This window comes from Aulostomus chinensis, chromosome 19, assembly GCF_037954235.1.
Source record: "Aulostomus chinensis isolate RoL2024-O1b breed Wild chromosome 19, RoL_Achi_v1.0, whole genome shotgun sequence".
Taxonomy (NCBI): domain Eukaryota; kingdom Metazoa; phylum Chordata; class Actinopteri; order Syngnathiformes; family Aulostomidae; genus Aulostomus; species Aulostomus chinensis.
Window position 1 is genome coordinate 22,321,016 of NC_141338.1, and position 25,367 is coordinate 22,346,382.

Here is a 25,367-nt window from a genome sequence, read left to right on the forward strand (position 1 = left end):
TAATAGAAAAATATCAAAGTCTCATCTGCAAGTAAGTGTTGAGGAAATGAGGTGAACATGCAGTACATGCAAACTAATGTAGGACACCCTCATAACCAGGGGTGAAAGTGGCTTGAAAGTCTTGCCGGAACTGTACGCATGCCCTTTGGGAGGGTGTTAAAAAAAAGCGCCCGCCGCCGCTTTACGGTTTTTAATGGGTTTTGAATGATTTTTATTAGTTTTCGGGTGTCTGTTCCCCTCACAACTGCACCCTCATAGCCCCGCCCTTCCCGCGCGACCCCTGGAAATGCTTTGTAAACTTCTTTGTACAGTCACTGCCCACCACAGTGCTGACAGCAGGGAGCAGGCAGACATGAAGACACAGATCATCAACATCACTCAGTGATTCATTTAGCAAAATATCAGTTTACACTTTACAGTGAGACACAACACAAAACATGAGGAACATTTCAAGGACAATCACTAGTTTGATTTTGCCCTGTTTTGTTTTCGTTCTTTTTTTCGTTCCGTGAAAGCAGAACAGTGTGGTTTTAACCAATCAACACTAACAATGCTGGTAACGTGACCCACGTGTCCGTCTGTCAGCCAACCAGAAACGCCTCGCATGCGGAGATGCGCTCATGCGCAAGACTCCGTGTCAAGGCGGTTTCACACTGACCGCGCAAGGCGCAGGCTGCGCGGGGGAAGAGTCCATTCATGTGTATGTGGGCGCGCTGTGACGTCACATGAGCGCGAACCAAGCCCAGCAACTCGGTAGCGCTGCGCGTGCTTGCGCCCCACCTCGCGCAGCGTCGGCTGCGTTCAGAGTGAAACCGCCGTCAGACGTTGTTTTCTTTATTTAATAGTGGATTTTGACAGCTCCTGTTAGAAGAGATTCTTTTGAGTACTCAGCAGTTGCATTTTGATGGTGCTGTTTCGTTAAGCAGCCACAAGGTGGCGCATGGTTTGTGGGCGATGCCCGTGTGGGGGGGCTTGTTCAAAGTTCTCTGAGATGAACCCTCCTCATGCTCAGGGAGAGAAGTGTGCTGAAAAATAAATATGCCTAGAAGGGCTGAGGAGCATCACTGCCTCCGTCAGTTAATTTCTCCCGAGTTCGACGCGGATGAAGCCGCGCTGCTCAACAGCTCCCTTCTCCTCCTTTTTTTAACGGAACTCCGTTAGGGCCGTGAATATTTTACCGCGTTCCAGCTCACTTTCACCCCTGCTCATAACATAGCATTGACTGCCTAGCCCTCATGCTGATTACGCAGGTAATTTTGGTATAATTGCCACTAGATGGCAGCACCTGCGGCCAATCAAACGACGGATTTAATCGTTCTAAGGTTTTTCCCTCCAGTCTAAATCCTTGCTTGTGTTGAATGTCGCTTTGAACTGAAGCGTCTGCCAAATGAAATTGTAGAAAAAAATTCACAGACCTTTCCGGTTAACTGAGGGAGAAATTGAGAAGACCTGATCTTGCTTCTCCTGGCTCAGTTCTCGAGTGCCTGACTATGAGGACTTACGCTATGTGGTAGAGTCGGAAATGACGTGCAGACATGAGCTAGAAAAGAACGTTTAATATACCACTATGAAGATTACAGCCAGAGCATGCATATGAACACATCAACAAACACTTCAAATTAAAGTTAAGAATACAATCAACATTTCTTAATTAGTGGTGCAATGCTTTTTCAAAGTCAGTGTTCAGAAACTTTTGCTACAGTAAAACCCCTCCTGTAAGAAAACTGGATTGTTGTGATGGCACAAGACTGAAGTTGTAGAAACACAAGGAGGAATTCAGTCACATTTATAGGTCCGATGATGTTCGTGGAGGAGCTCTGACCACTGAGCGTCCACACCTACGCGTCCTCAGACTTCACGGAAATACAATCAGACACGCTGGTTTGTTCAGGTTTTCCTGCAGACACTAGAGGGAGGACATGGGCAGCAGTGGAGTGCTACACAGATTTGTCCACCATGTCCAGAATGTTGGCAGCAAGTCTTTTAGCATTTATCAACTCATTCCCAAATGATAACAAGCAATTAGTGTGTTTGTCCTTCCTGCAGTAGGCTTTCAATACACCGGGCACATCTGAGACCACATCAGCAGAGCCAACACCCTGCACCTGCTACATCAGGTGCAGCTGCTCCGTCCGGGATCCTCTGAGTTCCCCTGCTGTTTCCAATACCTGGATTCCTCACAGACCGGACCAGGAGCCAGTGCCACCAAGCAGGATCCTCAGATCCCGCAGTTTCACTTCGTCAGAGATCATTGGTGCCAGAAAACCAGAGTTTCCTCACATGTACGGGGCAGAGCCTGCACTCGATGACTACTCACCAACATAGAGGCGTGTATTTCAGTCAACAGGAACAAACAATAATCTTCTCTAATGAGGACTATAACTCTATAACACAGACTTTAGTAACAGTTTGTGCAGCCAAAGCAGGAAGGAGATCTACAACAAACAGCTGCTTGTGGGACTGTGAATGAACTGTTCACTGTTCACATGTGCAGCTGCTTGACTTTTGACCACACAAAGGAGAGGTGCAGATGATGCAAACTTCATACTAGAAATATCAATATGGTCTTTAATGAGTGGGTCATAATTCATAAATGAAGAGAGAGACTGATCTGTCTCACTGGCTATGTACGTTGAGCTAACGGAGGAAATAGTTCCCTCTGAGGAAAAATAAATCAGAGGTGCTGATGAGGAAATACCCGTCACCCTCCTGAGAGATGCTCCTATTACCCTCAAATTGATTTCAATTTACTGGTGAATAAATTGTAGTGACATTGTCCAATGAGGTGATATTGGTCAGTGGGCGGAGCTTGTATAGGTTCTGACCCTGTATCTTAACTCCTAGCAAGTTAGCTCTGCAGCAGATGTTACCACAGTGATATACTCCACTGAAAAGTCAGCCACCTTTTTTTAGTACACTGAAGTTAGCTGGCTAACCCTCTGATCCTGCTTACTACTCCTGGCCCCAGATAAGCTGCTGTGACCCATGTTGGATGGGTTTAACTACAGGACTACTGATACTGGGATGAAGGACTTGATCAGTTATAGATGGTAGTAGTACGGTTGTCAGTGTCATAGAGAGAGACCTCTTCATTGGCCTCTCTCACACTCACACACACACACACACACACACACACACACACACACACACACACACACACACACGGAATCATGCCATAGAGCTGAGTCATGAGATGGACAGTGAGTTTTTCAGTGCATATTGACAAATATGATCAGTGGAATTCTATGAGCATACATCTGCTAGCCAGAAGCTAACTCCTGTTTCATGATTGTCACTTGTTTCAGACTGTTTGTGGTGTTATAAGACATTCTCAATATTTTGTTGTTTATTGTAGAACCACACGCCTACAACAGTTGCTGACGCAGGGACCAGTTCTGAGTAGTTTCTGGCACCTAAGATGCCTGGACAGCAAGTCACAGCGTCAGAGGCTCCAGCTGACTGTGATGGAAGGGACACGCCCGGTGTATTTCAACCACGACTGCTTCCATGGTCATTATACAGAAACTGCGAAAACTGGCCAATGACAGACTTATCACTGACATCCTGTAGTTTTTGTCATGTAAAAAGGCTAAATATAGCATCAATTATAAAATAAACCAACATTAAAATACAAATTTCATTACACACAACTTCTCTTCTTTAAGACAAACCAATCTTTGAGCTTAACCACTTGTTGCTTGGTTTAAAAACAGAAAATAGGTTTTCCAATCTAAAAAGGTTGTTCATTAACTAAGTATTCATGGTTTTCAGGAAAAAATATTTCTACCAGAAACAGTTGTGCATTCTTATGAAAAGATCCAATAAAATCCAGACATTTTATTGGAACACACTACAAAAGATAGAAAAATAGTTGTACTATTGGGTTGGCAGCAGACCAGCGGGGCTCAGAGGAGGTGGTGGCTGGGTGGTTCACAGCAATCACATGATGGAGCAGCCTCTCTTGGCAGAGCGAGGGTCTCCCTGCACACAACACCGACACACAAGCTCACACTACTTTTCAGGATCAGGCTGTCATCAACCAAAGAATACCATCAACCAAATCATTAAAAAAAATAAAATACCGTATTTTCCGCACTATAAGGTGCACCTAAAAGCCTTTCATTTTCTCAACAAACGACTGTGTGCCTTACAATCCGATGCGCCTTATATATGCATCAATATTGGTTAATTATGGCTACAGGGGGCGTCGCCGAAGTAACAGCGGTAAAAACGGTAAAGGGGAATTCCAGTCCCACACCACTTATGTGTGTATGAAGACCCCAAAATGGCACCTTTCAAGAGACACGCTTACGACGCACAGTTGGTAGAGTGGCAGAGTGACAAATGGAGCTGGAAATACATTGTTGTCAATGAAGGCGGCGCAGATACCCGGAAGAGCTACCGGTACATACGGTGCCGTATTGGGAATGCACCAACTTGTTGTGGGAGTGAACGGAGTTGTCAGAAAGTTAGTTTGTAATCTATTAATAAAGTTTGACTGACTGACTTATCTGATTGTTTTGTTGACATTCCCTTTAGCGCAGCTCCATCTAGTGGATGCATAACGCAACCCCAGCCACTACAGTAGTCTCTATTCTATGCGCCTTACAATGCGGCGCGCCCTGTATATGAAAACAGTTTTAAAACAGGCCATTCATTGAAGGTGCGCCTTATAGTGTGGAAAATATGGTAAATAATATTATAGAACATAATAATATAGCTTTTTGTTTTAAACACACTTAACAAAAACAGTCAAGAGTACTTTAAAATTAAGCAAACCAGTTGAGTTTAGCCCTAGTCGGACAGGAGGAAGCAGCTGTTCTCTCTCAAGGATCCCGACCTCACTCACTCGCTCTCACAATGTCAGGATGGCAGCACACACACACACACACACACACACACACACACACACACACACACACACACACACACACACACACACTAGTGTAATCGTAGTACACTACACTCACCTGCTGGTGGAGGAGATCCTCCTCAATGGCCTCCACGCCGTTATCGTCCTCGTCCTCACCAGGCTCCTCCTCTACTGCTGTCCTGTATGTAGTGGTTCTTCTGGCCACCTCCTACCACACAACAAGAGGCGCTCAGTGCATTTACTCTGTTGTAGCTCCACAGAACTGATGGAGGTTTACCATGGATCTAGTTATAGTGCAATGTCTGCTTGTCCAGGCAAACGCATTTTATCAAAACAACTGGGGTTATAAACAGAGTCACAAATAGCTGCTTTTTGTGTGTGGGAGGGGGTGGGGCTGACACTTTGCTCTACATGGCGTCAGGTCACATTAAAGTCTATGACATTGTTGAAAATACAGTGAATAAATTAGGGTTGGACTGCTGGTGGATGGCTGCCAGTCATCACCCCTGAGCCTTCCATACTCAGTACATCATGATTTAAAAGCTGTCTGTCTCAGAGGCCTCAGAGCTGCTGTGGGGTTCTGATAGGGAATGCAGAAATTCTGACTTCAGCTAGCACATAGCAGTGGACTAGAGATAGATGATGTGGTGATGGGTAGAGAGACCAATGACTGAAGGTAGATGAGGGTTGTCTCTGTGTGTGTCCTGACCTCTCCCTGAGCATTGATCAGCACCACGTGAACATCATCCCCTGAGGCCCAGGAGGACTGGTTCTTCCACACCAGGTCTGTGGGAGGTTTGGAGCTCACACCAGCATCAGAGGCCCAAACCTGCATACAGCAGAGGAACACACAAGGCTTCACACAGATGCCAGCACAACACAGCCAGGGAGGTCAGCGAAAAAACCAGGAAGGGTGTGAGGAACCGATTCCCCACCATGATGGAGAAACTCTTGATAATTTTGTGTGTCTTGTAAGTTGATCCTACAGCAGTAGAAGCCACAGCAGAATCTGATGTCGCTCAAATCTTCAGTCGTTTAGTTGGATGTTTTACCTTTTGTTGTTTCATATAAGCTTCTGTGTAGCAGAGAACTCTTACCATGACTTTCTGACCAGCCTTCAGGACATACTTGGGGGTGAACTTATAGGTGGCAGTGGCACTTCCAATAGTCTTGATCATCTCGTAACCCACCATGGCCTGGTCCTGACCCAAGCACACAACAGGAAATATATTTGTCAAATATCATAGTTACAGCACATCCAGTTCTATTCAAATGTTCACTGCTCACCTCATCACCACTGTTGTGGAGGCTGATGAACTTGCCGTCAGTGTCGATCTCGTCGATGCTGATGGGTCCCAAGGCCGAGGCAGAGTGAGCGATGGACACTGAGCTGCTGGCTTCCTGTTCCTCAACATCCACACGCTTCCTCTTCCCCTGGGTGGTCCGAACACTGCGGCTGCTGGATGAAGCTCGGGATACGGTGACGCGAGAGGAAGGGCTGGGGGAAAGCTTCAGTCTGGGGGTGGGGGTATATCATCACAGATGCTCAGACAGACGTGGAGTAACAATCCCAAGTCATACTTGGACCAAACAACAATTGACGAAAGTATTAGCATCCTTCAGACATCCCAGAACAGTAAGTCAAACTCGACCACCAATTTAGGCTTGTTCTGATTGGCGATCAGATTGTTCATCCACAGGAATGATGTCAAGGACTAGCAGGGCCTCTGGAGGAATCTGGAGTGTAACAGATTTACATGGAGGTAAGCGCTTCTTCCTCTGGATTTGTGGGTAGGGTGGGTACTGAACTCTGTATTTTTAGGAATACCAATTCATGTAAAATCAATTGGTACCAAAGTTTGGCACCTGAACGCATCAACATGACTATGAGTGAAAGAGAGAAACTTTGTCTTGAATGTGGCTCAATGTGAGAGCATTATTATGTGACAACCAGCAGATTTTCAAGAGGGCAGTAATGGCGAGTTGAAAGATAAGATGAGATAAGATAAGCCTTTATTTGTCCCACAGTGGGGAAATTGACATTGTTATAGCAGCAGAAAAAGAAGAAGTAGCAGCGGAAAATTTACAGAGCAATAAATAGAAGAAACTACAATAAAAAAAACTATAATACACTACTGTAAACTACAAAAAATATGAATAGCATAAGTGTTGTGTTGGATATTGCACAGTACCGTGTTAAGTACTGCACAGAAAGTAGGGCTGTAGTGACACACTAATCTCGCGATACGATACGATACGATATTCATTTCACGATACGATATATATATATTTTAAAAGGGACAAAGTGATTTTGGTGACAACTTGTGAGTGTTCCCTTGACTTGGATTGAAGCATCAATTACACAATAAATGGCTCTGAGTGGCAGCTTGCAAATGCTGGACAAAATGAATCAAAGATGTGGTGAGAAAATTAGTTTCATTCACTGAAACTGAGAGAAAATTGTTCCTTTCAAGCTTTTGAAAAGTAAAGTGAACAATGGAGAGTTAAAGTGCAGCCAGTGGCCTTCTTTGGCAGCTTTTTAGCTTGATACTGAACATAGGAGGTAGCTACCAGCCAGTCTGGCCACCAGGTTAACTAAAAATAAACCATGGCGCCTAAAGCCAGTGTTGTCCACGACGGAATAAGGTCTCAAATCCTGACAAATAAAGTAGGCAATGGACTCAGTAATTTTCTGCGACCTCGGTGAAGAAGATGGGAACCGCTGTCACTGTCCAGTGTGGTTGGTTTTGAGTCGCGCCGCAGCTTCTTTGGCTCGGTCTCAGTTAGCATTTCCTTGTCTGGGTGATGACGTTTTAGGCGGGCTCGTACTTAACGTTTGTGTGACATAGTTTGCAAACCGCCTTACTTTTGTCTAAATCGTCACTTTCCTTTTTGTCTTTGAACCCAAAACGCTCCCACACATCTGCTTTTAAGCTTGCAGGCGCTGGATTTATACTCGCCGCCATTCTCCTGAATCTTTCAGCTCTAACCTGATGAGAGAGGCGTCGGCGTCTGGGTAACAAGAAATGCTCTACAGCGACACCAGCAGCTGGCAGACCTAATTGCTCTTCCTGCAAAGTGCGGGACATGGGGTATTTGAATGGGGTGTAATGTATTGATACTTGCGGCTGAAAAATCAATATTCTCTGGGGAAACAAAATATCGATATATATCGCAGAATCAATAAAGTTGCTCAGCCCAAACAGAAAATGTAAAATATTGCACACGAGATTGTCCAGGGTCTGGGAGGGGTGGTCACTGGGAGCAGTGCTTGTTGTACAGTCTGACAGCTGCAGGTAGGAAGGACCTGCAGAACCTCTCCTTCACACACTTAGGGTGAAGGAGGCCTGTCAATGAATGAGCTCTCCAGTGCTGTCAGGGTGTTGTGCATAGGTGGGAGTCTCAACAGAGATGACAGCTTGGCCATCATTCTCCTCTCTCCCACCACATCCACTGGGTCCAGGGGGCATCCCAGGACAGAGCTGGCCTTCTTAAACAGTTTGTCCAGTCTCCTCTTGTCTGTTGCTGCTATGCTGCTGCCCCAGCACACCACCCATAAAAGATGGCTGATGACACCACCGTATCATAGCAGGTCCTCAAGAGTGCCCCCTGCACTCCAAAGGACCTCAGGTAGAGTCTGCTCTGACCCTTCCAGTAGCAGTTGAAACCTAATTTGTTTGTAGAAGTTAGCCTCAGAGCTATCGCCTCCTGCATTAGCTTGCATTATTTGCAGCAGGCCTGCAGGTAGGGAGAGCAGCTGCACGTTGCAGTGTTGTGGACAAGGATGAAACTGAAGAGAACAACATGGCATCAACTTCAGCAAGTAATGTTACAGGTAATTTAATGTTTAATCTGTTGTTGGATACAAGTTTTGTTATCGTCTTTGCTGGTGTTAACTCAGCGTTTTACAGTTCTACTAACGTTAGCATTATCATCCTTAGCTTGTCACGAGTCAGTTGTATTGTCTTGACAGGTCCACCTGTCCCCTCACAGTGTGACATCTGTCAGCCTGGCTCAGGAGGCTGCTATCCCGCCATAGAGTCGAGTATCACAAATGAGCAGGGATCACTTCTATTTTGTGTAATGGCATAAACAAATAATATGGTCATTGCTGAATTTCAATATAAATGTGTGTGCTTCAGAATTTTGGGCTTCTTTTTTAAAATCACGTTTATTCCTACAAAAAAAGTACCTTATCATTTCAAATGTGAATAGTACCCAACTCTGTTTGTAGGATGATTACTTTGTGTTATTGACATGCAAGGGGAAATTTAGCTTTGTGTTTGGACTGAACACACTGTAGTGCTGCAGGACCTCACCTCTCCTCCTCTCCCTCGAGCAGTTTGCGATATGCGTTGATCTCCATATCCAGAGCCAGTTTCACATCCAGCAGCTGCTCGTACTCGCTCAGCTGCTGCTGCATCTTGGCTCGGATCTCAGCCATCTCAAGGTCCTTCTCTGCCAACCGCTTTCGGCTTACATCCTTCTCCTGAATCAAAGCCGCTTCCAGCTCCGCGATTCGATCACGCCAGCCACGAGTCTGAGGATGGACAAGTAGGAGGTCAATGTCTCAGGTGACAATAAGATCGACAACCAAGGAACACGAGGCTAATACTGGTTATTGTGATGCGATTTGATGTTGCTGTTGATCTGAAATGACATTGTGCCATTATTAATCATCCATACTTGATGGGAGGCAGCTAGATGCTGCTGCCTGTTGCTGTTCAGCCTGAGCACTGCACATGCACAACTGAACTCACCAGTGGGGCGTTACCAGCTTCATACCAAGTTTACAGCGACTGATTGCATCACCAAACTTTGATGTCCAAATGTGTGGCTGCCAACAGTCACAGTCAAGCCATAAAGTTTCGCAGGTTTGCAGTTGACATCAGTAGAATACTAGATAATGTACTGCCATTAGTTACCGAACAACATTGTTTATCACATTTCAAAAACGGAATTGATTCTTTGCAACAAAAAGAAATTCATGTATGTTACGTGGAAGGTAAGTAAATGTGTGACAAATAAAGGCTAAAAGGTGGACCTCCTTCTGCAGCGCTGCAAGCTGAGCAGTGAGGCTCTCCATCCTCAGCGTGGACTCCCTCAGCTCCTCTCGGGCCATGCTGGCTGATGCTCCGTTCATCTCAGACAGACGACGCAGGTCCTCCAGCTGAACAAAAACACATACAACATCAACACCCTTTCCTTCCCACTCACACCCTAAAAGAGGAAGTGAATGGTGTCTGCCATTTCCTATCAGGCTGGAGCTCAGTTACTGAAGTGGCGTTTCACGTGCTTCACAAACACCAGCTCTGGGTTTGCATTTGATAAACAGAGGAAGCAAAATTCTGATTAGTAGGTTTATAGTACAGTCAATTGGCGTCATTCAAGAGCCACCCCTACGCACAGAGTCCTTTTTTTTTTTTAAATCACTACCACAAGCAAGATTTTACAACAATCACTGAGTTGCTTGTGTTAAGGATCAACCATGGTGACATAACCAAGGTTACGTTTGGTGCTAGCTGACTGGAGACCCCTCGACAACCCACAGACCAGACAGGAGCATTGGCATCATTTCCTGTTTGAAATGCTGTCTTCACCTCAGACCATCTGAAGTAGTTTGTATTGTTATCCAGCTCAGGTGGCTCAAAACTTCACAATCAGCTTGACCAGACACAAATGTATTGTGGATCATACAAACACTATGATTAGAAATCATTTGCCTGATTAATGATACTTTCCATACCATGGAAGCAGCAGAACTTTCCATATCCATTTAATCAGCAGCTGTGGGTATCGAGGACACCGGCACCACACAGATGTGAGTGGCACCTCAGAGAGCGATTCCTGATGCGAAGCGACTGTTCTAAGTCTGAATGTAGCTGAAATCAAAGTACTGTCGTGCATTTTGTGACATTGCAGTTATAAAATCAAGAAATTTAGCAGCTCCGCGCTTTCATAACTTTAGTTGTTCTGATGAATAGTCAGAAATGGAAAGACATGAACCTGAGAAATGCTTACTGAATTCTACTGATAAAACAGTAATGTGTAGGGGTGTAACAATTCATCTATGGATGGATGGATGAATTTCTATTCCTTTGATTCAACTGCATTGATCTGTGCTCGGCATATTGGCCATCTGAGCGACATATACTGATTAAAAATCATTTAAATGGTAAAGAATCGATTAAATCGATCCTGTGAAAACGTACATTGGATTTAAGCACGACAAACTTGAGAAACTGTGTGATTTTGGCGTTTCCGACTTAAACGTTTGTAACTTAAACGTCACTCGGTTGACTCTGCCTGTCTGTGACTTCAGCCGTACGCACCAGCAAAAGCGCGAATAACAAGCAACAACACAGCGTGGTGGATGGCAGAGGAGAGAAAGAAATTTTCCAGCCATCGTTTCAGTCAAGTGTATGGAAACACTTTGGCTTTTATAAAGACGGAGGAGTTTTAAATTAGTCGGTCGCTGTCTGTAGAATATGTAAGTGTGAAATAAAAACAACGGCAACACGACTAACCTGTTCCAACCATTTACTGGCACCATGGGATTTCGCTCTGGCCGGCCGACCAGGACCGTCCAAGCAACTCCTCCAGCGTTACTGCTGCAGCAGAGCAAGGTGATGCCAGCTCTGCAGAAAGCTCGAGTGTCGCTAGCATGTTTACAAAGAAACTTGGCTGGAACTCAGCTTGGGGAAAAGAAATTACACTAAAAATCCAAATATCCATTATTTTAAACCTGATTCCCTGACTGCGCGATATATGTGCTATACGGTAGAAATGACATAATTTGGCCCACGACACAGATTTGCGCTTTACCATAATATCTTCCGACGTCATCATCGTACCTGTGTGAAAATGGCTGCCAGCGCAGAGACCGCGGAGCAGGAGGCACTGGTGTGGGCATGGCTTGGATATAAAGCATCGGATGTTGAACAGAAAACAATACATTGCAAGATGTGCCGAGTGACTGTGACAGTGAAAGGAGGTAGCGGGAGGACGGTTTTTAGCGAAACCGAAATGCCAAATCTGTACAGCGAGCTCCGTGACAAAGTTGAGAAAGACCTCTGTCAGTTAAAGTACCTTCAACAACGACAGACTTGTGGTCGGGTCGCACCATGGAGCCTTATATCAGCCTCACAATTCACTACATTACTGGTGAGTGGAAACTGGACTGGTTTTGGACTACAGGAAAAAAAAAATATTGTTGCCGATCAAAAGGGCAGAGTTTGCAGCTTTTTAATTTTTTAAAAATGTGATATGTTACTTTTTTCTTTTTCCACTGAAACAATGCTCAGTGTACTGTAGGTTTTACTCAATGAAACCTTTGTACTACTGAACAAAAGGCTGTTCTGTGCACTTGAAGTAGTATTACTTAGAATATCAATTTTATTTTTGTCTTCTTATAGATGTAGAAAAAGTGTTTGGTAACTTTTGCACTATTTTGGATTACCAAACCTTTTCACTGTTTTTACCATTTTTGCCTAAGAGAGAAATTCCCTGACTTGAAGTACTGTTTGCAATATCGCTTATTTTTTTGTACTTCTCTTATGTTGTTTGTTTGCACCAGAGTTTAATTTTGTGTTTGAGTTCTGCATTCTGCACAATAAGTGCTTTAAAAACAATAATTTCTTTGCGTTTCCGTATCATTTTTACACTTAAATTTATACCGCGATATATACCGTTACCGTGATAGGATTCGATTTCCATCCATCCATCGTCTTCCGCTTATTCCTATTAAGGGTCACGGGGGGGGGGGGGGGTGCAGCCTATCCCAGGCGTCAACATGTGAGAGGTGGGGTTCACCCTGGACAGGTCACCAGTCCATCGCAGAGCCAACATACAGAGACAGACAACCATTCACACTCACATTCATACCTACGGTCAATTTAGAGTATCAATCAGCCTAGTCCCCAATTGATGTCTTTGGACTGTGGGAGGAAGCTGGAGTACCAGAGAGAACCCAGCAGGAACAGGGAGAACATGGAGACTCACCCAGAAAGACCCCGTGTTCTTGCTGTCAATGAGCGCGCTATATGAGCAATATGCGCATAATCTAAATTCACCCCCTGAACATGCATGAAATTCGCTAAAATTCGGCACACTTCTCCGGTCTGGCGACACATTCACTAATCCCCCCCCCCAAAAAAAGTCGTCAATAGCGCCACCTAGGGAGCTACACAACTAAAAGATAATTTTCAGATAATTTGAAGCGCTATAACTCCTCCCACGAATGTCCCACAAACATGGGACCAACACCGTTGGACTCGTCTCATGAAGACACAAAATTCATACACTCTGACCCCTCACCTATCTACAACAGAATGTCCACAAATTGGACAAAACTGTCAAACTGAGGACTGTTTTTACTCCCCGAACAAAATCTATCTCCTCCTAGGGCATTAATGCTATCGCTTCCAAACTTTCACACATTACTCTCCCAACTGTGCTGATTCAAAGTTATTAATAGTTTTTATATGAATTACTGGGTTTGGATTTTACAAGCCCTCAAAGTGGGGGAGACACGTTTCACCTTACAATGGAAGTCGATGGGGAGAGCGTGTCCTCTCAGGGTACATACTGTCAAACAAATGCTTCTCACGTCTACACCATACATCCCACAGCTTTACAAACACACCACTGCATTCCTGACAAAAATCCCTACGAAAATATGGTATTATGTGTCCCTCTTGACCAACGTATGCCGACTTATTCAGCTTTTCCACACTAAAATTCTGTTGATCCTCCTCTGCTCTCCACTCCAGCACAGATCAAAGACAGAGCAGTGGGGGAGGGGTTCTTAAAGGGCCAGCTCTCAGCTCTGCTCTCACTCTAGCACAGATCAAAGACAGAGCAGTGGGGGAGGGGTTCTTAAAGGGCCAGCTCTCAGCTCTGCTCTCCACTCTAGCACAGATCAGAGACAGAGCAGTGGGGGAGGGGTTCTTAAAGGGCCAGCTCTCAGCTCTACTCTCACTCTAGCACAGATCAAAGACAGAGCAGTGGGGAGGGGTTCTTAAAGGGCCAGCTCTCAGCTCTGCTCTCACTCTAGCACAGATCAAAGACAGAGCAGTGGGGGAGGGGTTCTTAAAGGGCCAGCTCTCAGCTCTGCTCTCACTCTAGCACAGATCAAAGACAGAGCAGTGGGGGAGGGGTTCTTAAAGGGCCAGCTCTCAGCTCTGCTCTCCACTCTAGCACAGATCAAAGACAGAGCAGTGGGAAGGGGTTCTTAAAGGGCCAGCTCTCAGCTCTGCTCTCCACTCTAGCACAGATCAAAGACAGAGCAGTGGGGAGGGGTTCTTAAAGGGCCAGCTCTCAGCTCTGCTCTCACTCTAGCACAGATCAAAGACAGAGCAGTGGGGGAGGGGTTCTTAAAGGGCCAGCTCTCAGCTCTGCTCTCACTCTAGCACAGATCAAAGACAGAGCAGTGGGGGAGGGGTTCTTAAAGGGCCAGCTCTCAGCTCTGCTCTCCACTCTAGCACAGATCAAAGACAGAGCAGTGGGGGAGGGGTTCTTAAAGGGCCAGCTCTCAGCTCTGCTCTCACTCTAGCACAGATCAAAGACAGAGCAGTGGGGGAGGGGTTCTTAAAGGGCCAGCTCTCAGCTCTGCTCTCACTCTAGCACAGATCAAAGACAGAGCAGTGGGGGGGGGGGGGGTTCTTAAAGGGCCAGCTCTCAGCTCTGCTCTCACTCTCTGATCAGACTCAGGCTTCTATCTCCTAAACTACAAGGCCCAGGGATTTGACCAAGACACCCTTGGATTCGGGCCGGTGTCAAAGCCGCTGCCACAGGCCGCGCGGGGGCTGAGGCCCTAACAACGCTGCTTGCAGCTTTAATCAAATTTAGATTACATTTTAAAATGTGTGTTCTCGCTTGGAAATATGGACATTTATCTGCAGTGAGTGCAGGTAAGTGCTAAGGGACAGTCTACTGAAGAGACACACACTTCATTATGCATCACTGCATCCAGTGATAGAGATGATTGCAGGGCTCTTTTTACTACATAGTTTTGGGGAATTGGTTATTACAAAAGGACGATATGAAAAAGACAAAGAGATGACCTCCAACATCTGCTGTGGAGAGTGCATGCTGGTGTGTTCAAACCTTGGCTGCATAAGTGCTCTCCATGTTGTCTTTGTAGAGCTTGATCTGGTCCTCATTCTGAGCTCTCATGTCCAAAAGGGCCTGAGTAAGTTTATACTCGTACTCTTCCTTTCGCCCAGAGTCCACCTCCACCAAACGGCTTTCATAGCAATGACGGGCCTCTTTCACCTCCTGTCAAAGGCAAAAACAGTTGGCCAGTGCTGGTTGGGCTACTCAAAATATGAAACGGAAAGAAAAGGATTCATCTATTTAAAGAAAAGATACTTTCAGATCATGTTTTGGAGTATTGGGTCCTTAATTAGGGCCTGAGCCAGAAGGTACTTCTGGCGAAGACCCTATTATGTTTGCTCGGCAGAGCAACACATTAGCAGCACTAAAAACACTAAAAACACACACTAAACAGTGTCCCAGGCCCCCCCAACACCCATGAGGCAACTGGGTCAGACGGCCCGGAGCCAGTTTTCACATACACACCCATTCAAAACCTGGTATTATACTGTTCTTGCTCTCAATGAGTGCGCGCTATATGCGCATAATGCGCATAACGCGCATAATCTAATTTGACCCCCTGAACATGCATGAAATTCGCTGAATTTCGGCACAATCGTTCGGTATGTCTCAACATTCACTAATCAAAAACAAAAACGCCACTAAAGTCTATAGCGCCACCTAGGGAGCCACACAAAAAAAAGATAATTTTTTTTAATTTCGCGCGCTATAACTCCTCACACAAAACTCCCACAGACATGGGACCAACACCGTTGGACTCGTCTCATCAAGACGAACAATTCTTACACTCTGACCCCTCACCTATCTCCAACAGAATGTCCACAAATTGGACAAAACTGTCAAAATCAGGACTTTTTTTACTCCCCGAACAAAATCTATCTCCTCCTAAACCGTAAATGCCAGGGCTTCCAAACTTTCACACATTACTCTCCCAACTGTGCTGATTAAAAGTTCAGTAAGAATAATATACTACGCGCTCGGTTCCCATTTTATAAGCCGTCAAAGTCGGGGAGACACGTTTCACGCTTACAATGGAAGTCAATGGGGAGGCCGTGTCCTCTCATGATACATACTCTCGAACAAATGCTTCTCACGTCTAAACCATACATCGCACAGCTTTTAAAAACATATCACTGTATTCCTGACAAAAATCCCTACAAAAATATGGTATTTTGTGTTACTTTCGACCAACGTAGGCCGAGTTATTCAGCTTTTACACACTACATTTCTCTTAATCCTCCGCTCTCTCCACTCTAGCACAGATCAAAGGAAGTGCAGCGGGGGAGGGCTTCTTAATGGGCCAGCTGGCAGCTCTGCTCTCAGCTCTGCTCTCAGCTCTGACAGAGATGGCAGACATTTGTTTACTGTAGTCATGGAAACCACAATTGGAGCTTCTCTGCCCTCATGTACATACTCTCAAACAAACACTTGTAGCTTCTAAACTAAAACACTCACACCTTCAGAAAACACACCATTGAATTCCTGAGAAAAACTCTACGCACTGATGTCTTTACATTACACTTTTGACCCATATATGCAGAGTTATGATTGTGTTTCACAGTTAAACTGCCAAATCCTCCTCTGCTCTCCACTCTGACACAGACAGCAGAGAGCGAGCAGAGAAGGGAGGGGCTCTTAAAGGGCCGGCTCTCAGCTCTGCACTCACACTGTGCAGCGCACTGAGGCTCGTATCTCCGAAACTACAAGGCCTAGGGATTTGCCGATTACACCGTTGGATTCGGGCCGGTGATCCGGCCGCGGTTAGGCGGGGGCTCAGGCCCTAACAACGCTGCTTGCAGCTTTAATTTCAGACTGGTATTCTAAAGAAAGCTGCAAATCTAATCTAATCTACTTATTTTCAATGTATTGTATTGTCTTTTTATGGTCTTTCATTGATTTATTTCTTTGTTGCTTTGACACATTTCTATCCCTGACTTTGCAGCTTTTGCTTTGTCCATCAAAGCACTTGACGCACTTGTTTTTGAAAGATTCAATGTAAATAAAGCTATTATCATTTGAATGTGATATATGTATTTAAACAAACAGAAGTTCCAGACCCAGTCAGCAGATACTCACAAATTTAAAAGAGTTCTGATCAGGAAGACGACAAACTTAAATGAGACCACCCTACTCTTCAGTGACATCATTCAGCAGATAAAGCACAGGCCACACCTGCAGTCCCAGAGCCATGGGTACTGAATTCTCACCTCCTCATGCATGTTCTTACGGAAGTCCATCTCCTCCGTCAGACTCTGGCAGCGGTTTTCCAAGTCAACACGCAGGAGCATCTCATCTGAAAGGTGCTTTTTTGCCTGAGCAAGACCTGAATCAAGCTGGCAGCGCACACACACACACACAAAAAAGGGTACGATGATGATGACTAGAGAAGGAAAAACCATCTCACCACAAAGAAATGGTCAAGTCATTGTGCTGAATCACAAGATGCAGAATACAGGCAGATACTGTACTTAATATTCAGAAATGTTCTTGTTTTTTGGGATTCTTGTGTTTGGGAAAATATTGGCAGCCTCATCACTCAAGTGTGGACAGTCATGCAGTACCTCCTGAATCTGTTCCTGCAACTCGGCCAGGGTGGCCTCAAGGCCCCTCTTCTCAGACAGCACTGTGGTCAGCATGGCTTCTTTAGAGTTCAGCTGGGCTTCCAGATCCCTCAGTCTGGCCACGGCTCCTGCTGCCTCGCTGTCCCTCTTACTGTAGCTGGAGGAAGGAGAACAGCGAGTGCATGTGGCTAACTGTGAGTTTGAACTAGGGATGTCCTCTTCAGGGTTTTCTACATTTCAAAGCAGCACAAATATGTAAAGCTGACTCAATATGAATCTAGCACATACATGATGTGGAACCCCTATTTCAAGATCAATAACTTCACTCCTACAATGTAGAACCAAGATGGCTGACAGGAGATACTTGATGAGCAGTCCATGCGTGGACTGTGGAACTGCCTGGTTTGAATAACTATACTTCTCTTCAAATTTAACTTGATGAGATTCCCTCTTTTTTGCATTCAAATTGAAAATATTTCCCAAAGAAACACAAAGTTAAACATCAATGTTTTAATTTGGATGACAAGAATAATCCGACTGTTGTGACTAAATGCTAAATCCTGCTCTATGAAGTACTTTTGAGATCAAAATCTGCGTAGAACTATACATCATTTATCGTGATATAGAGAGCACTGCAATTTAACAACAGGTCACCTTGCCCATAGAAAGTGAAAAATCAAAATAGTTCCTGGCTGCACGGTGCAGTGGTCAGTACTGTGGCCTCACAGCAAGAAGGTTCCAGGTTCAAGTCCTCGGGCGCGGGTCTTTCTGTGTGAGTCTCCATGTTCTCCCTGTTCCTGTGTGGGTTCTCTCTGGTACTCCAGCTTCCTCCCACAGACCAAAGACATCAATTGGGGTCTAGGCTGATTGATACTCTAAACTGACTCTAAGTATGACTGTGAGTGTGAATGGTTGTCTGTCTCAATGTGTTGGCCCTGTGATGGACTAGTGACCTGTCCAGGGTGAACCCCGCCTCTCGCCTGAAGGCTGCTGGGAAAGGCTCCACCCCCCCTGCGACCCCAAAAAACAGGATAAGTGGAAGAAAATGGATGGATGAAAAAAAATAGTTCCTGATACAATCTGATCAGTTGAGCCTAATTTACAGATAACGTGGATCTCTAGTGGTCACAACAGCTCATAGCACACACAGAGGGGTTTCACTGCCTTGGTGGTATTTTTATTCACACCTGATTTTCCTCATTTGCTCAGAATTGATTTCTTTACATTCCCGAATGATTTGACTAAAAAAAACAAAAACAAACACGATATATACAAGGAAGAGTGGGCCAACATCCCACAGGAGACGTGCAAGAAGCTTGTGGACACGTACAAGAATCGTCTGGAAGCAGTCATAAAGAATAGAGGCTATGCCACTGACTATTAATGAAAGACGATGGACGAGGGTATGAATAAGTTTGAACATGGCATTTTTTTGGACTCCGTAAATAAAATACCCCAGAAATATTTTTTTTTCATTTTATATTGTTGTCATTCTTTCCATTGTTGGTCACATAAAGCTAATACACAAATTTGAAAACATGCATTTATTTCATCACTAAATGAAAAAAATCACAAGAATTAGCAAGGATATGAATAATTTTGAGGATGACTGTGTGTGTGTGTGTGTATATATATATATATACACACACACACACACATATATATACACACACACACACACATATACACACACACACACATACACACACATATATACACACACACGCATACATACACACATACATATGTGTGTGTATGTATATATATATATATATATATATATATATATATAATATATATTCCTATATACACACACCTCTCTCTCTCTCCGTACATACATATACACACACACACAAACAAAGAAAATGCAGGCGACAGACTCATCCCTCTAAAACCAGTTGGACATCCGTTTCCCAGCTCTAAGCCTGGATTAAGCAAGTCAACAGAGGGTTTATAAGCAGAGGGGTCTGCTGGGGGACCTGTGCTGAGACAGAGCCAGGACAGTGTTCTCATGGTGTGCCTCTGGGTCACGATGGGCGTGATGGTGCTGCTGCTCAAGTGTACAAACAATTCATGGAATGCACCGTTTCCATCTCTCACATTTTACTTAGAAACGTTCGCGAGTGGAAAAACTAGTGAGCCGGCAGCTTTCACCTCAGTGAACATTCCTGCACCACTACAGGACAAATACCAGAGATACCTCTACAGAGCATGTTATCATGCATCTTCAGACCATCACCAACCCAGAGGGGACAACCAGCAGCAGAGTACAGACAAGACCCCCCTGCTGTTGACTGACTGGAATAGCATGTCCCCGGTCCGCATCCTCTGAGACGATGCAGACACTGACAGCTGCAGACACCAAGGACACATAGTACTTCAATTGATACATTGCCCCACTTGTGTACAGCAGATCAGGGTCTAGGGGGAACAGCTGGACTGATTGTTAAACACATGCATTAAGTTTCTGCTAGATCCAGAGCAAAACTTGAGGAGATGGTACCACAAGATGCTATGATCCACAGGCCAGGAAGGTTGGAAACACAAAACACAGGCCTAATAGCTGGTCTGCTATGACAGCAGCCTGGTGACAGAGGTCAGATGACTGCCACGCTGTTGGCTGTACCTTAGAAGCAGCAGCGACCGCATGTACTCAGTCACTGAGAGATCTTCAACACACCAGAATTCAGTGCCCATGTTGTGCAGTCACAGCATTGCAAGTCCTCAGATATTAGCGGAGACCCTCCATGATCATCATCTGATGATGAAATATACATCTTGGGACCCCCCACCCCACACACACACACACAGAGGAATACTAGCTGTTTGCCTCTAGAGAGCAGAGGCTGTTACTACTCTTTAGTCGAGAACCAAGACAAGCTCTTAACGCAGTTTGAGCAAATGTGTGTTGAATCACAAGACCAGTTTTAACTGGAGTGACAGGTCATGTCAGCTGGCCAACAAGAAACCACAGACCTCAGGCCATCACTGTCACCTGTGGTCGTCTGTCAGAGAGCACACACCCCCCCCCAACACACACACACACACACACACACACACACACACACACACACACCTTCAGCTGCTTCTTCCTGCCTGACCCCTCAGACTGATCATCACTTGTTTGTCATATGTCTATCAGAAAGTTGCCACAATAGTAGACTTTTATACTTCAACAATGCCAGTATAAAAACACTTTGATGGAGGTTTTTTCCCATCAACAACCTGTAGTACTGCACAGGAGAAGTCAAACACACACCCAACATATTTGAATAATGTGATGTAGTCATTTAAATCATTGATACAACTGCTTTCAGCTACCATTTTCTCCCATTATGGAGAAACTTGGATATTTTAAACCTGTGGTGTGCTTAAAGTCCATTGTCTCATTGTCTATCTGATGAAGTTCCACAGGACCAAAAATTGTAAATCCAATAAACTTTTATCAGACAGTGGGAGGAATACTTCTCTTTCCAAAAACGCCATATTGCAAAAGTAAGGCTCAGTTTTTCTGACAGCCTCAGTGTGACAATCAAGTAGTTCAAGTCCTTTCTGCTGCACCGGTGAGAACTACCAGGATGCTTCTCACTAAAGCATTCACACAGCTGAAGGTACCTGCACACCTTGCACAGTCTGTGTGCACATTCTTTTCTGCAATGACCAACAATAACAATCTCATGGAGGAAACACACACACTGTATGGCCACTTTAAGCCAACAGCTGCGTGCATGTCTAACAGGTGCTGCTGTCCGATTCTCTTAGATTTATGGAAATACACACAAAGGCACTCGTGTGTGTGTGTGTGTGTGTGTGTGTGTACAGAGGTGCCGCTGTACACACCAGTGACAACAAACTGCATATTTCTGCCCGGACACCGTCAGCAGGGCTGCCACTCTTCATTTGAAGAGCGTGAGATGGTTAAAACAGAACCTTTTTTAATGTATTAGAATGCACAGTGCAAGAAAGCCAACAGTGTTTCTGAGTGATCACAACTTAAGATACAAAAACAACCAACAAAAAAAAAAAAACCAAAACATTAAAATTGTGTTTCCCAATGTTGAGAGGGTTGTGATAACCCACTTACATGGTCTCATTTTTTGCTATTGTAATTTTGAGCACAGTTTTGATTGGAGGGTGGATTGTGATTCTTTTTTTTTAAATCATTAATGTACCTCATCAAAGGAGAAGTGAAATAATGTCGTAAATCAATAAAGTTCTGACTTGTTTTATAAACACTTTTAATCATATCTTCTGAGTGTGTTCCACGTCTTAATTAATGCAGTTATTTTGAGTTAATCGGTCATAAAGAAAGCTTCCATTAGAACCCCTGTTATATTAAAGGAAACCTTGTATTGGGGTTTGGGTTGCTGTCAACTTTGGCAGGTAAATTTGAATATAAATTGCAGGTGAATATCAGACTCAGGTATCAGGTTGTGGTTTCTTCACCTTCAGGACACTAATAATGCTGATGGAACCATCAGTTGCCACAGTTACGGTTCTCTGGAAGCCTTTCACACCTTTGGCCAAAGATGTTGGCGATGGTACAGAAAGTTATGGGTGTATTTTTACTCATATTTTACTAGGAAGGCATCTCAGGCAAGGACAAAAACCAAGAACATTTTAAAGTGATCCACATCCATTGCAGGAACCAGATTTGCTTGGCCTGGCACACATTGTAACTGGCTGCACATCTGAAAGTGTTACCAAGTGTGAACACCAGTGACAATGACATCACAAATTGGATGACTTCAAACACAGAAGGGAACTGAATCAGAGCTGAAAAGTTAAATTAAAAATAGATATACCAAAGGTGCACTGCTAACATAAAATATTTAAAAAGCAAAAGGGAAATTATGGAGAATCTGATTTTGTACCATTAGCTAATAAAGGGATTCTCAAAATTCAACTCTCAGCCAAGAATAATCCAGGAAGCAGAGGGTCCAAACCCCCAGAATCCCTGGACATGGCTGAAGACTCACCAACGCAAGCATATTTGCCTTTTACATTTGGAAAGGAATAAGTACCAGAAAGTATGTCATCGGCGAACACCGAGCCAATCTGGTGCCACACTGGATCCGGGATTCCCCCTGATCCTTTTAGGGGACTCTTTACCATAGTGAGCAATCACCGCTTTCTTGGGAAATAACACTGCCTACGTTGTAGTGGGGGGGGGGGGGTCATGCATACTTCCAATACCTCTGGAATCGTTTCCGGACATATGATTTCAGTTATGGGACACTGGTGAATTTCTCCGTTAAAGTAGCATGAATATTTATTCAAAAAAACAAAAACAGTATTATATCAATTACATTTTAGACACATGATGGTTCCAGCTGCATAAAACTGAAGGCGACTTTAGGCAAAAGCGGGGGCGTGAAAGTCCAATCTTTTAACTTAGACCTTGATTAAAGTAGCACCGAGCTAGATTTGATAGAAATGAAACAAAATTCTCTTTCAGCCTCAGACAATAGTGGGCGGGTGAAAGCGTCTGCCAGTCAAATAAAGTTCATGATGGCCATTTTTATGTTCGCGGTGCGAGTCGATATTTGGTAGGTTACATCTAATTTGAGATTAACCAACCGCAATCTAAGATACAGGAGGTTACAATTAAAATGAGGCTCTTTGTAGCCCGTGTCCGGGCTGCTGTGACGCCGACACTAGACCGGACGTCACCCCACGAACGTTACGTGCGTAATGTTACAAAAGTGGCTCGAAAATCAAAGTCTGCAGCTGGTTTTCTAGCACGATTAGCGTTGGAGGCTTACTTCTGCAGCAGCTGCTCATGCTCGGACTTGATCTTTCCCAGCTCGATCTGCAGCCAGGCCCGCTCCTTGGACGAGTCATCCAAGCTCCTTCTTGCGTCGGCTAGCTCCGTCTCATACAGGGCTTTCAGTCCGGTCAACTCCCGGCTCCGAACCTCTTCCTTTTCGCTAATTTGCAGGTGAAGCACGTCATTTTCAGACTCCAGACTACGGACCTTGTCGATGTAGACGGCCAAGCGGTCGTTAAGGTCCCGGAGCTGCTGCTTCTCCTGCAGTCGACTGATCCTGGTCGGGCTCAGCGGTGTGCCGCTGCCACACGTGCTTCTCTGGCCGGTCGGAGTCGCAGCTGCAGTCGCCATTGTGTGAGCTACAGAACCCGTATGAACAGTTAGCTAATCCAATGTGTAGCTTGTACCGGTGTCCCGGTCTAGAAGTCAGCTATAAACAACCACCGGCACTTCAGGAAAACTAACTTGGAAGCGACTCCTGTCTTTTCACACCCGAATGAAAGAGGGGTTGGCTTGTAAATATGGCGGCTCATTGAAAAAAATACGTTGTGTGGAATCAGCCAATGGCGTGGCCGAACGCAATGCGTTCTTTCAACTTTAATTTTTGGGTTTACTTGTAAACGCGACTGACTGACGCCGGACCCCGCCCCCTTGGGCAGGCGGAGTCGCGTTTGTGGTAGAATTCATCTCTCCGTTGAATCTGGTTGTCCCGGCGGCGTCGATAACAAGCGCCACCTGACCTCCGCGATAACGGCTCTTCCTGTAGTGGCTGCTGCGCTCTCGAAGGCAGGATTCGATTTTTGAAATGTCCACTCGCACATCGTCCTTGACAATATTTTATTGTTGCTCTCCTGTTGAAATCGATTGCGATCAGTCCATTAGAGAGGTTGTGGTTTAAAAACCAAAAGTTGTGGTACATTGGGTTGATGTTATTAATTTAATATTTTTGTGATTTTCATGCATTTTATTGTGATAAAAGCAAACAGTGTTGATCTATGAAAATTAAAGCATGTACATAAATGCAATTTGTTTAAGAGTTAAACTATTTAGTAACAATAATTCAGTTTTATTTTCTGTTTTGCATGGAGTAGCAAACACACACCTTTTTTGGCCCAAGGGCAGGGCTGCAAACTACAGAGAGACACCTTTTCTCCCCTGATGTGAATCATATTGTCTGGTTTGGCCAAGCAGAAATTCAGCATGTTCAACATGAAATCAGCCTGCACCAAACAATTATTTTGACACTTTAGCCACAGTTGAACACAATTAAAACATTTTAAAAGACCTAATTGTTTTTAATTTAACACAATATACACAATTAACTTTAACTGAGTTTATCTAATGTTGCATTTTTTTTTACATCAATCATTTCTGGCTCTACCCCTACCCAGGGTAAAGGAAGGCTACCCTTCTTTTTAATCAATACGTTTGTGGTTGTTTAATTTTACATCCACCCACAACACCATACTGCATCTAAAGAAACGCCCTTGTCTTTGTGTTGCACACATGAATGGACGACACCTCACGCATGCATATTTTGTTGAGTGTTGATCTTTACTCTGAAAACGTCGTAAACAATACACAGTAGACTCAGTAACCATGGCAGTCATGGTCACTCTTCTCTGCCCCCGGCAACACTGACAAGTCTGTGCACGAGACCTTCCCTTACCTTCCCGAGGCGCACTGCTGCCCACTACTGGTGTATTGGAGTACTACATACTCAAGCCGCCGTAACAACACTACAGAATGAACAGGTGACAAATGTGTGGATACTGACAGTAAAATCACAATGACATATTCGAAATAAGACAATATGAAATAAAGAAAATATGATAGGGGGCCCTTGTCATCACTCTATAGTCCCACATTTGCCCTCCATATCTATTTTCAACCCCTGTTCTCTTATCCAATTTGAAAACATTTGAGAGTAGAATATTAAAGATGCGTGATCAGTGTGGAGAAGTTCTACTCACCATTTGATAATATTGAGGTACATACCAAAACCTGGGAGGCTGCAGATCTCTCGGTTCCAAGCTGTCAAGCTGGC

At 44.5% G+C, this 25,367-nt stretch overlaps 1 protein-coding gene across 1 annotated transcript; it reads right to left on the reverse strand.

The window, feature by feature from the left end:
• Nucleotides 1-1,541: 1,541 nt before the first annotated feature.
• On the reverse strand, nt 1,542-23,890 carry lmnb1 (lamin B1). Its single transcript, XM_086187111.1, has 11 exons — nt 23,316-23,890; nt 17,551-17,707; nt 17,197-17,322; nt 14,981-15,151; nt 9,918-10,043; nt 9,193-9,413; nt 6,161-6,389; nt 5,971-6,075; nt 5,583-5,702; nt 4,971-5,081; nt 1,542-3,981 (listed from the first exon to the last, which is right to left on the reverse strand). Exons 1-11 carry the CDS (start codon nt 23,669-23,671, stop codon nt 3,940-3,942), a joined length of 1,764 nt encoding a protein of 587 aa, XP_086043237.1. The 5' UTR covers nt 23,672-23,890; the 3' UTR covers nt 1,542-3,939.
• Between the last annotated feature and the right edge of the window lie 1,477 nt (nt 23,891-25,367).

Coding starts and splice junctions, on each gene's coding strand:
- lmnb1 (XM_086187111.1), bottom strand. CDS start 23,671: ATGGCGACTGCAGCTGCGACTCCGACCGGCCAGAGAAGCACGTGTGGC. Junction 6,390..9,192: donor CTCGAGGGAGAGGAGGAGAG/GTGAGGTCCTGC, acceptor CCCCACCCCCAG/ACTGAAGCTTTCCCCCAGCC. Junction 6,076..6,160: donor TCCACAACAGTGGTGATGAG/GTGAGCAGTGAA, acceptor TGCTTGGGTCAG/GACCAGGCCATGGTGGGTTA.